The 16,742-nt window shown below is 41.6% G+C and overlaps 1 protein-coding gene across 4 annotated transcripts in view; it reads left to right on the top strand.

Annotated features, from left to right (window-relative positions):
- PDE7B (phosphodiesterase 7B) overlaps nucleotides 1-16,742 on the top strand; it is a 176,879-nt gene that overhangs the window by 85,756 nt on the left and 74,381 nt on the right. The window contains exons 1-2 of one of the 4 annotated variants that reach the window (XM_061378481.1): nucleotides 9,427-9,699; nucleotides 10,157-10,360. The exons of 2 other annotated variants lie outside the window; for them this stretch is intronic. In XM_061378481.1, coding sequence (XP_061234465.1) covers nucleotides 10,192-10,360 — 169 coding nt within the window. In that variant the 5' untranslated portion in view covers nucleotides 9,427-9,699; nucleotides 10,157-10,191. Of the gene's footprint in view, nucleotides 1-9,426; nucleotides 9,700-10,002; nucleotides 10,361-16,742 lie in introns of those variants that run through there. One more of the 4 variants, XM_061378480.1, reaches the window with a different exon arrangement.

The following is a 16,742-nucleotide window of genomic DNA, read 5'->3' as shown; positions in this document are numbered from 1 at the left end:
AAAAAATAACATTTTTTCTATGAGGGAAAGTTGCTTCTCATTTCTGATTTCCTTAAGAAAACAGCCAGCATTAAATTTTGACCTTTTCTGGTAATTTTCCTTAACCATTGTTTTGTTAATTTTTCTAGACTTTAATATTCTAACACGTTTATGCAAATGTTATTCAAGTACCAGGTTAAATGTTATTCAAATATCAGGTTATAGGACCTGTTATTCTAGTTCAGTGTTTTCAAGTTATCTCAACAAAATACTTGTTATAGCAAAAGGAATAAAATATTTTCTCAGAAGTTACTTACTGCAAATTTTTAAATTCTTCCTGATGAACATTTGGTTTTAACTTCTAATTTCTAATGAAAACAAAGTCTGACATTTTCACAAAACAAATTCTGCTTTACAATTTGCTACTGTTAACATTATTTTTATGATGTTAGCATTGTATTCTGACCCAAAGATCTCTGCTTTTTAAAAGAAAATAACAAAGAACCAGTAGGCAGTCCTAGAAGAACATGCATTTCTGTTATGCATTGACAAGAAAAGGAAGCTTTTCTAGTTCATGTTTTAAATTCATGCAAAAATTAGACTTAAATAAGTATCTCCTATTGGACTTATACAAGCACATGTGATGGCATAGTTGGAAACCTGAGATTTAGCCATTAAAAAACCCCAAAACCTGATGTGGATGGCAAATGTCAGCAAAGGAGATGCAGTGTCATCGGCATAGGGAACTAGTGGTTTAATAGGGTGATAGGCCAACTGATTGATTTTTTTTCCACACAGTCATAAAATTTGATAAAAGTTACATCACTTCCCTGCATGCGAGCCCCACTAAATTGTTTCCTGTGCCAGTGTTACAGCTGGAGTTGGAAATAATGGAGGATTTCTTTCCCCTTCTGAAAAGATGAAGTTAATGGTGGCTGAAACCAGTTTCATCTGGTATTACTTGAACACTGATACTATACTTTTAAAATAACAGTAAAAACTATGTAGTAGGTTTCACTGAATTTCATAAGAGGTTCCTGATCAAGATAACAGAAACCATTTATCTTCTTTAGTATATGTGTAGTATTCTACTAAAAACAACCGAGCATTAGCAAGAACATAGACTAGACTGCTGTTTGGACTTCTTTTTTTTTTTTTTTTAACTCTGATTTTGGGATACAGTAGCACTCTGTAACATCTCCACTTCTCAAAGCCCTCAAGAATGTGAACAAAGCTGTATGGAAAGTGAATACAGAACTAGGGAGCACAATTATCCCTGGCAGTTCAGTGCTCCCTCAAGCACCAAAAATTTCTTTCCTTGGCTAATGAAGACACAAGGCAACCTCCTTCAGTCAGCATCTCTGAGCATGATCAGAACTTTGCAGACTTCAAAAGAAGGGTGCCTCTTTGCCATGCCTGTGTTTATAATGAGAAGACAGTGCCTGTCATTCTAAGGATGTGAGCTTGGATTCTGAATTAAGCATCTTCAGACTGCAAATGTGGGTGGCAGAAAACATCTGTGGGAGCAATCACTCTTATGTTTAGCCCTCTCATCCCACCCAAAGGTGGCTGAAAATGGTTTTGCTGTTGTTGCCAGAGGATCTCTGCCAGCAGAAGGCGAGCTAAAGAGAGTAACCCAAAAGTCTTAAAATTGTGAGATTAAGTAACCAGTGAAGTCTTGTAATTGACTTGGCATATGATATTGCAGTCCTCAGAAAAATAGATCAAGCGCAGGCAGGCAGTTGTTGGTTGTGGGGGGTTTTGTTTGTTTGTTTGTTGTGGTGTTGGGGTGTTTTGGTGTTTGTTTTTTGTGTGTGGTGGTTGGGGTTATTTGCAGTACAGTAGTTGCATGACATTCTTATCAAAATTACCTGAAAGCTTTCCTATTTTGCTAAGATTTTGATTACGGATTTGGTTTTAATGTGTCCTATAATTACTGTGTACCCATACGAATATTGTTATCCTAAGAATTGTGCAGAGCTCTGCAAAAGGATGTGTGACTGCCTGGATAAAAAAAAAAAAAAAGAAAAGGGTTGGTTTGGTTGGTTTTGGTTTTGTATGGTCAGAATATCTTGGAAAGCATAGTACAGCTGGAACTGCATTACTGAGAGCAGCCTGCCCAGATGCAACTGAGAGAAACATTTCCAGAAAGCCTCCCATCCATCTGCAGGTGTAGTGGATGCCTTTAACCAGCTATAGACAGCTTTTCCTCCCAGGCTATCTACTTGGAGTGTTTTTCTCTCTGCAGCATCATCATCAAGACTACATTTTTAATGGAAGCTGTAGTGAAGCAAAGAATCAACATGTATTTGTGTGATTATCAGTGGGGTTTGATAGCATGGTAATAAAATGCCACCACAGAGGAGACAGCGAGCTCCAAAACTTCTGATCCCAGTGGAGCTACATTTACACAAATGCATTTGTAAGAAATGCAGAGAGCTTGATTACAGTAAATATGACCTGATTTTGCAGTCATGAGAAACTAGGTCAGAGGGACCCTAGTTTTTCACCAGGATGTTTGTGCATCATTAGACCTTTCCCATGACCTCCCAGCTGTGTCTCCTGTCCATCCCCACAGAAAACTGCACTGGCTGCTGTCATGCAAGATGCAAAGAGGAAAATGAAGCCACAGCACTTCTGTGAGAGGGCAAATAACCTTGGTTCAGGGTATGCACGTCATCAGAAAGTTGATGTGCACACCAAATAAAGACACACAAAGTGTGGTTACAGCATGAACATAACAGTATTAAGGGTATTTGAATACCTTAGATATTTCATCTGAAATAAGTATAGCGGTATTAATTCTGCTATAATTTAGTGGCCTAAGTATTCAACCTAACTAAAGTATCAAGCTTGTTTAGTTACTGTTAGTAATAAGTCCACAATCAGAACGTACGTGGCATCTAATTCACAGTTACATTAGTTTACTCTTGCATTGCACATAGGAATAAACTTGGGAGAGGTCTGCAAAAGGCCTATCCCTAACCTATGCTATCCTAATGTTCATTATAGGGTGTAAATGGGATTACACAGAGAGATATAAGGAAGGATGGGATATAGGGAAGAAATTCTTTCCTGTTAGGGTGGTGAGGCACTGGAATGGGTTGCCCAGGATGTGAATGCTCCATCCCTGGCAGTGCTCAAGGCCAGGTTTGACAAAGCCTTGGGTGGCATGGTCTAGTGTGAGGTGTCCCTGCCCACGGCAGGGGGGTTGGAACTAGATGATCTTAAGGTCCTTTCCAACCCTAACTATTCTATGATTCTATGATTCTATAAATTCATAATTAATTATTGAAGTAAAAAAGAACTGAAGAATAACAAGGACTAGATACTCTGCAATATTACTATGTGCGGACATCAAATATCTAACAAGTTTTAAAAGTTAAGAAATACGTATTAACTGTGTTTGAAATAGCGCTTCCTCTCCTAGTCAAATATTATTTCCTCTCCATTTTGAAAACTCCACGGAAAAACTAAGTTATCAGACCTTGTGATATTTGATTTACAAATGAAGGAGCAAGCCCTATTATTCCTCTGTATTTATTATTATATTTATGCCCCCAATTCTTACTGTACTACATTTTCATTGATGAAATTTAATCTAGATATTAGTTAATGAATGTTTCTTGGCTATGCACTTTATTTTATAATTTCAAAAGTCAGGAAAAGACAAAATAAATTGTAGTTGTAAGTCTTTTCTGTATACCATAAGGGCCAAAGATACCATAGGCTATACAGCCACTTATGCTGTCTCATTAAGGTAATAGGTGAGAGAAGAAACATTTCAAATGTGGCACATCTCTCACCTTTTAAACTGCTGCCATAATTTTTAGATACTTATGCCCCAACTGAGAAAATATATATATATGCACATGCTCAGCTTTAAAGATGGCAATAATCCTTTTAAATTCATTGAGACTACCCAGTTACTTACGTATTTAAGGGATGTGTGTCTCTCATCTGGTTAGTCCCTTTTTCTACTCAGGCTTTTTTTACTTATTTACCAATAAAAAGGAATCCTGCAGGATGCAGCAGTTATTCTTGTAATAGGTTCATTACATAAAAATGATGACTAGCATTTCCGCTGTTCTTGTGTAACAGGTTATTATTTTCTGCCTACCTGAGCTCTACATTTTCAATTAGCTGCAGTGTTCTTAACATCCCACTCCACTACCCTAGTCCATTATTAAGCATCCCTTGCAAAACCGTTGCAACAAACACTGCGTAACAGCTTCTTTAGGAATGGCAATGAGTTTTTCTTAAATGTCTTGACTCAACCTTGGCTCAAGTAAATCTCACATGTAAGAATTTGAGGGAGGAGATAAAATAATAGAGTTCATCAGATATACTGTGTAACACAAATATAGAGCTGGCAATGCCTTTCTTAATTCTCTTTCAGTTTATCATTATAATTTTATTATTATGGTTTATTAAGGTAAGAAGAATGTCTGTCATGTGTTATTTACTTTAAGGCCATATCATGTACTATATGGGAGATTTTAAGTGTCAGACTCAGTACGCTGAACTTTTAATTTTCCAAAGCAGGCAATGGAAAAATTATAGAACCTCACTGTTTCCAATTAGTTATGGACTTCTGTTTATTCCTTTACCACAGACATTTTTGCTTACTTAGTAGTACAAATTGTTAATCATAAAAATGTGCTATCATCTCACATGTGCTAAGAATGAATAAGGAACTGGCTCCTTGCCCTACAGAACTCAAACAATCCTCACTCCTCTGTTTCCAGACACTTTTTCCAAGGGGTCTGATTGACTGATGACAACAACCAAAAGATTACTGTGAACTCATAGAAAGCTACTGCCTGTCCTTAACATTTCCCAGTAGGTGAAACTCTCAAGGAGTGATACTGTGTGTATCTTGGGCAATAAGAAATAGTGCATCCTACCATTCCCTTAGAAATTAATTTCACTACTCTTGACAGTGAGGTGGTAGCAGATTAAAAAAAATCTCCTTTTATGTACCTTGTGTATGCATCAAAAAAAGTTATCAAAGAGCTGAAAATTTATAGTAAAAATGTTAAAATAATGTCAGGCTTGGGAAAAAAGGTTCTGAGACAGAGATTATTGGATTTACAATGTCCAGTGTAGAGCAAAGACATACTAACTGTTCCCAAATAAAGATAAAATTATTCATATTTAATAAAGCGATGGCGATGGTAGAGATCACTAAAAGCAATGTTTTTCTTAGTAAGAATAAAAGTAAAAATAATAAACATCTGGAATTACGCAAATCCAGGGCAAAGAATAAGAAAATTACGCTAAGATTCTTAACGCAATGAAAGAAACTTTCCAGAAGGTTATTAGAAAAACTCTTGCAAACTCTGCATAACTGCCTGCTTATGTTTCTTCTGACATATTCTGCAAGCTTCTTAGGCACCTTTCTATTTTTTACTTTATGTGTAAGGACTGTGCCCCAGCATTTGCAATCTTCTCTTTTATTTTAAGCTCATATCACGCCCCTGAAGCCTTCTAAAACTTGTTCCCAGTGATGGTGTCACCACTTGGTTCTGACTGTAGGCAATGTCTGCAGGACACTACTACCCCTACGGCAGAGGCAAAGGCATACTTCTCATAAGTGACTACTAATTTAAGATGATTCCACTGATAAGTTCCATCTAAAGACACATTCTTTACACTTTCTAAAAATCAGTACCTGACAGTCTTTGAAACTGGTCTCTACATTTTGACTACTTAATGTCTGCTAATCAGTTAAAAAAATCGGTAGTCTTTTCCCAATTTTATTTTTTTTTATAATATGCTGTATAAATAGACAATATCAAATCTCTTCAGGTATCCATTTGGGAATGAGCTCTTAGTGAGTTGTGACACAGTGCAGTGCTGTGGGTTAGCTGAAAGAATAGACAAAGTTTACAATAGTAATGAATCTGCAACTCTACTAATTTATGAGCATTTTTTTTCAAACATCAACTAACAGATAGAGGGAGAGAATAATAGAATGTAACTTCTCCTTTACAATGCTCTGTTAATACAGAAAACCCAAGATGCCTGTACTCTAAGGAAGCTGTCAGCACAGTTGCAGGCTGAAGGTCCCACTATCACTTACAGCACTGGCAAGCAGGAGGTCATTGCTAGGGAATGAAGCTTGGAGAGGGAAGCAAAAGGAAAAGGCTTGGGGGAGTGGAGGGGGAGAATCAAGGATCTTTCTTCACCATTCTTTTTTTACAGCTTTTGTGTGTCTGGACTGATTTGTTGTGGGAGAGCTGCTGGAGACAGTATATTTGGCACAGGACATGGTAGCTCAAAGCCAAAAGGATGGTGCTATTGCCAGTTCAAACCATGGCTTGTCTTTTTTTTTTCTTTCTTTTTTCTTTCTCTCTTTCCCCCTTCTTCCTTTTTCTTTGAAGGAAGGAGAATAAAAAAAAAAGGGGAAGAAAGAGGCTTGCAATGAAAACCAGAGCAGTGGGTTAACAATGGCCCTGCAGGCTTCAGTAGGCTGGAAAGATACACGAGGCACTTCCTCTACCATCTGGCATGCGCTTCTGCTGCTGCTGCTCTTAGTACATAACTTTGGAGTGAATAATCAAACAAGTAGAACTTTTTAAGAGACACCAATTATGAAACACCAGCTATTAATCTGTCAGCTTACTCCCTTCCCTTTTCTCCCACCACAATATTCCGTTCCTCAAGTCTTTTCCAGTTCTCATGTCTACCTGTGAAAATATGCACTGCCTTGTCAGGTTTTCAGACGACTATTCTTGCCTTTTCGTTTGGCAGTGCTGCTCAGGATGAGCGAAGGCCAGAGCTATTACATTTATATTCCTCTTATAATCACTTAAGCTTCTTTGACTTGGAGTATTCAATAAAGACATCCATCTCTGTTGAAAGATTTCCTTCAAGTCTGGCTGTGAGAATGCAAAAGAAAAGTCTTAGGTGATCTGAGCTTGCTCAAGGACCATTTAAAATGCAGTCACAAATGGCTGGGTACACTGATGTGTAGGAGTATGTTATGTTTTAATTCTGATGGCTTTTCTCAAGAGCAATGAAAAGTGTTATGTTGAGGCCACATCTTCAAGTTGGGTAAATCATCACAGCAGAGCTGAACTCGGAGAAACAGAGAACTTGCAAAATCTGAGCATTTTGTTTCTTAAAAGTCTCTGGATGATGCTACAGCTGATTTTCGATGCTGAAAACCACATAATCAAATATGTACCTTCCAGGCTTTCCTGTGAGGAGCTTTTATCTGGCTCCAGTCTTGTAACACAAAAGACAAAAGGAAAGTAAGTCAGTAACAGCAAAATCTTGGATGAATTAAGGATAAGTAATCAGTGAATTGGAGTACAACTGTGAAGCACAAGTTTAGTAAGAATAAAATGTATTAATTTACAGACATACCCACTAATGCCAGACAACAATTTTTACACACTTTAACTTTTTTTTCCACTCACAATTGCTGATAATTGAACTGGACAGAAAGCAGGAAAAGAAAAAGAAAAAAGGAGAAAAAGAAATACAAAAGAAAAGCAACTCCAGGCACTCCATACTACCTACAGCCATTGCTTTCACTTGACACTAATCTTCCCAGAAAAAAATACATACTGTCTGCTAGGTTTATTACATAGATTCTTGAAACGCTAAAACTGTAACAACAACAGATGAGTTTCAGTTTGGTTTTTGACCGGCCTCCTGCTTTGCACCTGCAGAACTGTAAGTGAAAGCAAATATAACAATTAATGCTTCAATTCTGATCCTGATTTGCCTGATCCTATCCACAAGGCAGGCACATACTCAAGTGACCCAGCTACAAAGAGCATAAAACTTCTCACAATTTTAAGGATATAAAAATGTAGGATAGATTTTGGAAACTCAGAAGATTGCTATGGCTGCTACCAAGAAGGCTGATGGCTAAGTTCTGTTAGGCACTTAAATATTCAGGTATTCATCTAAAACTGAGCTGAGCATCTGTGAATACATTCTCTTTCCAGGTATCTGGTAATTTTTTGCATCCAGGGAAGCTGGAAGTGCCACCAGGACAGCCATTTGCAGTGCTCTGGCACTTCTGACCATTGCCCCAGCAGGGAGCAGGAAGTGCAAAGGTAAATAAAGAGGAAAAATAATAACAACTACCAAAACAAAAAGTTACTGTAACTCCTTGTAGCTCAAAACCAAAATTATGTAATTGGGGGCTAAAGTTTGATTTGCCCAACAGACAAGCAGCCTCCTAAATATTTTGGCCCAGTTTATCCCTCTCTAACAGGAACAACATTGCCCTAAAGAGTAATTGCACAACACACTCTGACACACAAAAAAAACCCTAAAACACCACAAGAAACTGTATAAACTTAAAAACAATAAAACTTGCCTTTCCACAAAATTGATTGTATTAATGTCTTAGTGCTTGCGCTACTGTACTGCACATCATCTATTTGTTTTGGTTTTTTTTTTGTCCTTAACCCCTTTGTTCAAAGAGTCAGGATATCCTGATGCTAAGGACTCTGCAAATAACAGTACAACAACAATAGTATAATACTTTGGAAGCACTTCACAATTTTCAAGACAGAGCCATCTGAAAGTGTACTGTGCTAACAGAATGGCACTAGAGCCTGCAGTCAAAACAGGGCTAGTTTTTTAAAAAGGATCAGAGTTGTCAGTCTGAGGTGGTACATGTCAGTTGAGGTGGTACCGTAAACATGGTACAGGATCCTAGAACAGGGGAAACAGCACACTGCCCCTGCTGATGCTGACATGAAGAGAAAAGGCTCGTGCACGCTGTTTTCTACATGTAAGGGTGTTTGTTCACTTCCAGTCCATGCTCTTGGCTCCTCTTTCTCCACGAAGGAAGATCCTGTTTGTTTGCCAGTTTATTTTTTCATCTGCAGAGAAGGCAGAATATTAAATGTAACCCAGACAAGACAAAGATATAGATGCTAGAAAATACTATAATGCCCACTAAAATCCCATTAAATACATCTCCTGCAATTTACTGAAAACCAAATGCTCTTTCAAGAGTCCACCTTCCTTCCACCCCTCTGCTTTACGCTCTGCAGACTAACAGCTACAGGGCAGACCGGTAACGACACCAAGCTAAAAGGGACAGATTGTATAAAGGGAAAATAAAAGTTCTGAAAACCGCAAGGCCCCTCCCGGGCAGGGATCCTGGGGACAGGACGGGTGCTGTTGCGAGGCCCGGCCAAAGGGGAAGTGCTCGCTCCCGGCTGGAGAGCCCCAGCACACCAACTCATTTCTGCATGAGACAGAGCACTCTCCTGGGCGGCTTTGCCTTGTCTTTAAATATCAGCGATGAATAACTGTCTTCTCGTTGGGAGCCTGAGAGTGATCTCTGCCACCAGGCAGTGTCCTGACGTGAACCCGTTCAGGTGGAGCTCTGCAGCCAAAGCGGTGAGGACACAGAGCAGACCCCGCACCCTCCCCACAACTGTAATTTCAGCAGCTCGTTCCTCTCTGACCCGCCAAGCGCCGGCACCTTCGGCTGCCCTTCTACATGCTCTACTTGGGTACCGTCCCTCGGGCTGGCGGCCGAAAGCGGCGCAGGCGGGGGCCTCCTGCCCCGCTCCAGGCCCTCGCGGCGGGACGTCAATCACCGCCTTTCCTCCCGGCCGAAGGGCGGCCGAGGTTACGGCCCGGTGTGACTAAGAGGCCAAAACCCCCATCGGCTCCGCAGCCAGCTGGGCGAGGAGGAAGGCGGCGGGGTGGGGGCTCCCCCATGGCACCGCGGCAGGGGTAAAGTCAGCCTCCTCCTTCGCGAACAGTGGGGTGAGAGGGGTGGCTCTGCCCGCCCGGCCCTGCCGGCATCAGCAGCCGGCCAGAGCCCCAGCCCCCGCCCCCGGGGCTCAGCGCTCCGCCGGCATGAGCGGCGGCTCCGCGCCTGCCCGTCAGCCGCTTCGCCCCGGCTGCCGGCGCCTGGCGGCGGGCTGAGAGCACGCAGAGGGCGGGAGGGAGGGCGGCGAGCGCGGCGGTTGGAGCCCAGCGCTCCTTCCTTCCGCGCCCGCAGCTCGGGGCCGGGGCCAGGAGGCGGCGGGGCGCACCCCCTTCGCCGGGCGGTGGCGGTGGGCGGCCGGGCACCCCCGCCCCGCTCTGGATGCCCGTCGCGGCTGCTCGGGCCGGGGGCTGGCAGTGGCTCCCCCGCGGGGGGTGCGGGGCAGGATGCCGGTGCTGGAGCGCTTCTTCCCCGCGGTAGAGCCGGGCAGGCGGAGGAGGACGGGGGAAGAGCCCATGCCCTTTCCCATGGGCAGCCTGCCCGGTTATCAGCAGGGGACCCTGGCCTGGGACTTGCCCGAGATGATCAAGATGGTAAAGCTCGTTTGGAAGTCCAATGGGGAGCTCCGCGGGGCGAAGCACAGAGGGGGTCTGGAGAGCGAGGACGCCCTGAGCGGTTCGGCAGGTAGGTTTCCCTCGCCCTGCTGCTCGAGGGAGCTGGAAGCAAGTGGGGCTGGGGGTCGGGGCTGGAGGGGGCCTGTGGCCGGAGCCGGTCCGTCCCGTCGTGGGCAGCGCTGCTGAGGCTCGGGGCCGCTGCCGGGTTGGGGAGCGCAGCCCGGTGGGTTTAAAAACGTGCTTTTGGCAGCTCTCGCTCTCTCCTCCCGCGGACACGCACGCACACGCGGAGTTTGTGCCGGATCTGGAAGCCAGGTCCGTTTGCTGGTGGCGCTCTCCTGTGCAAACTGTAGCGTGATTTATAAAAGGGGTGATCAAAGCTCAGCTAAAAATGAGAGCAAGTAGCACCGCAGCTTGGAGGCTGACCCTAAGCAGAGCAGCAGGGCTTGGTGCCGGAGCTTGGAGCCTCTCCCCGGCCCGCACGGAGATCCGCAGCGGCGGCGGCCCCGCGGTCAGTTTGTCGGCGGTGCGGGGCCGGGGCCGCTGGGCAGATCGGCTCCTGCAGGAGCGGCGGTGGCTGCGATCGCCCCAGCGACCAGGGCTTTCACGGTCATTTTCGCTGTGGCCTCTCCTCTTACGCCGCGAAGTTCACGCCGGTCTGAGTGTGCTTGGCTCATTTCACATGATCTTCCCGTGCTTCCCGTCTGCGGAGCGACACCCTTAAGGCTTGTGTGTTGTTAGCTACCAGCATTAAAAACTTGAGACCCATTCTTGCAGTAACGCTGCCCTGTCCCACTACTTTCTCTTTAAACGTGGTGTATTACTGGCTAAAGAGCACATGTTTTTTTAATGAACTCTATAAATCTTGCATGTCAGTTTCTTCCTAATTCACTAACTGTCTTGGAGCTATATGGCACCGAATCAAATGCTTTACTGAAGTCCAGGTTGGACTTGCTGTAATTTCATTAGGTAGAAATGAGTTGTCATGTTAGCATAGTACTTCTTACTTCAATTAGCTGATACTGCATCTTACCCCATCCTCCACATTGCTTATGGTTCTAAACGTCTTGCCTTCTGTTGGAGGTAACCTCTTGCCTCCTGCAAAACCTCTTGACTTCTTTTGAAGTCAGGCTTACAGGCCTACAATTGTCTCACTATGAGCTGGTAATTTTTTTACTCTCCTGTCATCGTACTATCTTGAATTAACAGACTTACTGAGAGTTGTGTGGCTCAGTCCTTCAGATGTCTGGATTATTTAATCTCTGCAACTTGGTCACTAAAGTCTTCCAGTGCATTCAGTTGTCAAAGATTATGCCTTCATCTTCTTTCGGTGTACGCTCTATCAAGACTTACAATTTACAGTATTTTGTACCAGAACAATTTCATTTCTTATGTAGAATAATCTCCTTGCAGGTATTTCAGAGTGCATGTGTGTGCACGTATGTATTCTGTGTGAAAAACTGCATACATAAACTTGAATAGTAAATAAGTATCTGTGTGTGACTTTTGGATGCCCACCAAGGTTGGCTGGTTGCTCACTGTGTGTTGTCCATTATTTCAGATGAATAAAACTGGGAAATACATGGTTCACTTCTGGTTTGAAAAAGAGAAGATAAGTTCTCAGGCTCTGAGGAAGATGTTCCTCTTGGCACCCTGCTCTTTGGGAAGCGCTTCAGTTTGAAAGAATAACAGGAGCGTTGTGGATAAAAAAGAGGTCAAATTGCTCTTTAAGACTTTGAGGAAATCAGCTGGGAATGTACCATAGCCAACCTGGGAGATTGAGGTTTGTGTGGTGAATGGTGAGTGTTTAGAGGTGGACCCTAATCAAACAGAACTTAGGAAATGCTGCACTGCTTATACCTCATGTATGAGCAATCGTGTTTTTTCAGTATGCTTGTGTTAGATCTGGTGAAATTAGTTTCATTAGGTAGCAAATGAGATTCGCCTTCAGATTCCTGGAGGCAACTAAAAATGTGCATGAATATACAGAGACAGATTAGTCCACTAGCAGGATATGAGTAACTTGCATTTACTCAAGTGGCTATTACTCGTATCCTGTGAAGGGACAGTCCTCTCTTCATGGTGCCAGGTCCTGTTTCATAAACTCAGTTGACTTGCAGCAATACAAACCAGAGCAGAAGATGACTGTAACTCTCATCACTTTAAATACGAATCATCAGACATTTTGAGTGAACCAGACCTGGGTTGCTGGTTTTTCCTCCTCAGCAACAGTCACCCTAGTAGTTTTCCCTCTTGTGGTTTCATTTTAGTCACTTTAAGTACATCAGAGTATGTGGGAAAACCAGTAAATGCTGAAATCTAGTATGCTTAAATAAGTGCCAAATCAAAGAATGCAGAAATGGTAAGAAAAGGTAATCATTTGGAAGGATCAGTAACATGAGGTAATCAGGTACATATTGGTATGGTGTTTTGTATGTGTTTGGCTCCTTTAAAGAAAAAGCCTATATAACTTTCATCTTATAAAAAGGCAGTATTTCAATAGGAAATCAGGTTTTCTTCAGGTGAAGCTAAAGCAAATAACTTCTGCATGAGGTACTGCTAGCTAGGCAAATAAAGGTTGATTTTTCAGAAGTAGAGTTCACAGCACTTTCCACATCAAGGACTTTTCATTTGAATTTGTAAGTGTTCATGTGATAACTCATGTTCTGTTATCACATCCTCATGAAACTACTTTGCTTACAGTAGAAGAGGAGGAAGTAGATACAGATTCTGGAAGGAAACTTGTCAGGATTTCTCCTTGCTTGATCATGTTAATAGAGATTTAGCTAAACAAATTCCCTTGTCCTAGCCTGAGTGATTTGACTCGACTTTGAGCTGGCTTTCTAGAAAGGAGCAACCTTCTTAGCCATAAGTAATGAGGAGGAAGGAGAGCTGTATCTGGACATGATACCAGTTCTGTGGGTGCCAATGTCTTGAGTGAGGACCCATATAGCTGTAATTTATACCACATTCCTCTTTCCTGAGGTAGGAATAGAGAGCTCCTAGAGAGCAAAATTGTGTCTGTGTCATGCATTCTCAAATAAGAGCAGTATCTTTCTTGTTCAGTGATGAGAAAAAGCTACTCAACCCCCCCCCCCAAAAAAAAAAAAAGTGTTTGCAATACATGTAGCTTATAGGTGGGATTGATCTCATGAAGACTGCCTGTCTGGGATTTCTAATGATGATTTATTTTCCCTTTGAAGTAGTAAAATTCACATCTTGATCCTTCTCTTATTGTTGCACTGCTTTTTAAAGTTAGTATCAATTAAGACTGCAGACCTTTCTCCTGCTACTGGCCTGCTGTTGCTTAGTAACTCTTTTTCCCCGTTTCAATTCCTGACCAAATCAGCACAAAGCTGTGCTTTGGTGAAGACACTCTGGCTGTGCCAGAAGCCATTACACATACTCAAACTGGCCATGTGATAGTAAGAAAGTGTGAGAATGGAATATAATTAATTTGAAAAGCATTGGGTGGGAAATGAGTATAATTTAGTGTCATTCCTTACAGGGCTTCAAAGAAATTATTTGCAAGCTAATGCTTTTTGCTTGAATAAAATAACAGCATGTGTTGATATTATTACAGTTGAATTATTCAGATAATTCTTAACTGAAACCAAGCTGGTCTCTATGAAGGAACAGAGTTCTGTTTATGATCCTGACTTTTTTATCACCCTCTTCTAGATTTCAGCAGCAGCTTTGCAGATTAAACAAACCTGACTGGGAACAGGTACTGGTCTGCCTCCAAGAGTCTTCCTTATGAGCATCAGCAATCTCTTAAATTTACAGTGGTCATTCCAGATAACTTCAGTGACACTTTCTGTACTGAGTCTTACACATTACGTAGACATGGAAGACTTTCAGACAAGTTACAGTGGTACTTAGAATTATCAAGGTCTGTTGAGACACTGATCTTTCTTTGTGGATTTTTTAAATAACTCTGAATGGGTTTTTTCCACCTCTCTGTTTCTGCCTGTAGATGTTTTCTCAGAAATGTAGGTTCTGATTCATTCATGCATCACCGTCAATTGTGAGCTGATGAGTCCCTTTGCCATGAGGAAGGAAACAAGCAGTACCACACATCATTCCTATTACAGTTTTTTGCTGGGAGCATCTCACCCAGTTATTGGTGTGTCCATTTACTTCTTTTCAATCAGCTGTCTCCTTTCCAACTCTGTGAACTAGTCAAACTTCTTGCCATTATCTAAACTGACCATGCTGCCAGGGATGGGGCAGCCACAACTTCTCTGGGCAACCTGTTTCCGATGTGTGCTTACTGAATTGTATTTAGTTGTGATGTCCTGAAACTCATGCATGCTTTTGTAGTCCCACTGCAAGAATTAGTGATCACAAAATGCTTAAAATCTGAACCTGTGAATTACGGAGAACGAAACGGGGGTTGGCCAATAGCTGATGTTGAGTTGAGTTGATGTTGAGTTTGTAGGTGCCCCAGATGTAGAACCCAGCAATAAATGAAACACAGGAGCTATCAAATGGCATTGCCTTTGCATCTGGCAGTCTCTTGCTTTATTTCTTAGATTGAAAACAGCTTGCTTTGTGTCTTAACTGCACAGCAGGCAGAAGGGCAGCTTGCCGTATCTTTCTGAGTTTAGGGTTTTGTTTTGGTTTTGGTTATTTTTTTTTAAGGTTTATATTGAGACTTGTTAAATCTCTTACTATAGACAAAGAATGTGAATTTGATGGAATCAAGGCTACCTGTGGCAACTGATTACTGTCTGACTGTTGTGTTGAAACTCCAGTTCCTGTAAGCAGGAAATATGCTCTTCTATATTCTTGTAAGGAGCTGGTTAAATCATTGCAACTGTGTGTGATGGTCTCATCAAGAACAGTGCAATTACACAGTATGCAGTACCTCTTCTATACTGTGTGTATGTAAACCAACCAATAAAACACTTAGAATTCAGACCACATCTGTAGGTAGTGTTGTTCAAACATAACTCTTCAGTTTGCAGGCTGTACATAGGTTCATTATACATGTGATTTTGAGTTTTTTTTTTCCAAAATAGTAATCTGAGAATCACCTTCAAAGATCAAAAAAATAATTTGAGATATTAAATCATGGTCACTGTTCAAATTCTGGTCCTTTTTAGCACCTCTTTATTTCAGAAATATTTTTAAAAAGTAGTGTAGACTGGGAAGTTGAACTAATAGTAGAAGACTTTGGTTTTGAAAATGTCAAAATGAGCTGATGTATTTGTCAACCAACTGTTTACTTGGGGGGGAGGGTGATAATTTTCACTCCAGTGAAATTTTCACTCAGGTGCTTAAAGTGCTTAACTTTAAGCACTTAATGTGCTTAACTACTCTCTCCTACTTAATTATTATGTAAATTTTCTGTTGTGGATTTGTTAGGGTATGGGGATATTCAGAATCATAGAATCTTTTAGATTAGAAAAAACCTTTTAAGATTGTTGAGTCCAAACTGTCCACAAAAATAAGAACTACACCAGGGGTGAACACTAGAGAAGAAATAATCTAAAAATCTCAGCAGTTTCTAATCTGAAAATCCCAATTTTTGAATGGTCTTTCAGTTCAGTCTTGCTGGCACATTTTTTGTTTGCATTATTGTGAATGTTGGAAAACAGAATTTGTTTGCAGAAATACTTGGAGGAGCTCTTTGAGCAGCTGTTCAAGTATGTACAGCTACAACAGACAGAAAAAGATTACAATATAGAGTTCAGGGTAAAGTTAGCGGATAGCATGTAACTGCCCATGTTGGGTGATGACCAGCGTGCAGAAGGTAATGCTGCTGGTGTGCTAGAAAAGTGACAGAGGCTTTATTGATATGTTGACTCAGAGACAAATCAGTAGTTTAGTAAAAACTGTAAGCACAAATAGAGCAAATTCCAGTGAGCTGTAAAATGGTGGCGAGATCTGTTGCCTTCAGTGAAGCTCTTCTAAATATCAGGAGCCAAGGATGTGGCTTTATATATATAAATAGGTTTGTAAAGAACAAGCTACTGCACTATAATACAAACAGGCTTTTTGACGGTGGGGCTGTTTGGTTTGTTTTTTGTGTTTGTTTTTTTTCTGTGCTAGTTTGCTTCATGAGAGTTAAAGCTGATAGTTTTATCTTTGGTAAATTGACTCATAAGTGCTTTATACTCTGTGAAAAATTAAACTGATAAATGGCTACAAATAGAAAGCAGTAGTGACATTAGCCATGCGTGCCTAGTGGTTGTAATTTTATGTATTGCTTAAATGTTTTGAGAGAAGCATTTAAAATGCACTGTGGGAGGCTTGATACAGCGTCCAACTTCCAGTGCTTCTGAAGTAGGAGTAGAGCATCGTATGCAGTGTGTGTGCTATTTCAGTGCTCCTTCATAACAAACTTACAACTTGTGGTCTATAATACTTCTTAAAACTGCTTGGAGACATGCATCCCAGACACATTTCTGTAGTCCTGCTTTATGAAGTGTGAGTTTGGCTTTCCA

This window comes from Neopsephotus bourkii, unplaced genomic scaffold (genome assembly GCF_033783945.1).
Source record: "Neopsephotus bourkii isolate Nb327-2 ecotype Australia unplaced genomic scaffold, CSIRO-AGI_Nbou_v1 NB_1765, whole genome shotgun sequence".
NCBI classification, from domain to species: domain Eukaryota; kingdom Metazoa; phylum Chordata; class Aves; order Psittaciformes; family Psittacidae; genus Neopsephotus; species Neopsephotus bourkii.
The sequence above is the reverse complement of the archived record's forward strand: the minus strand, read 5'-3'. Positions and strand labels throughout refer to the sequence as shown.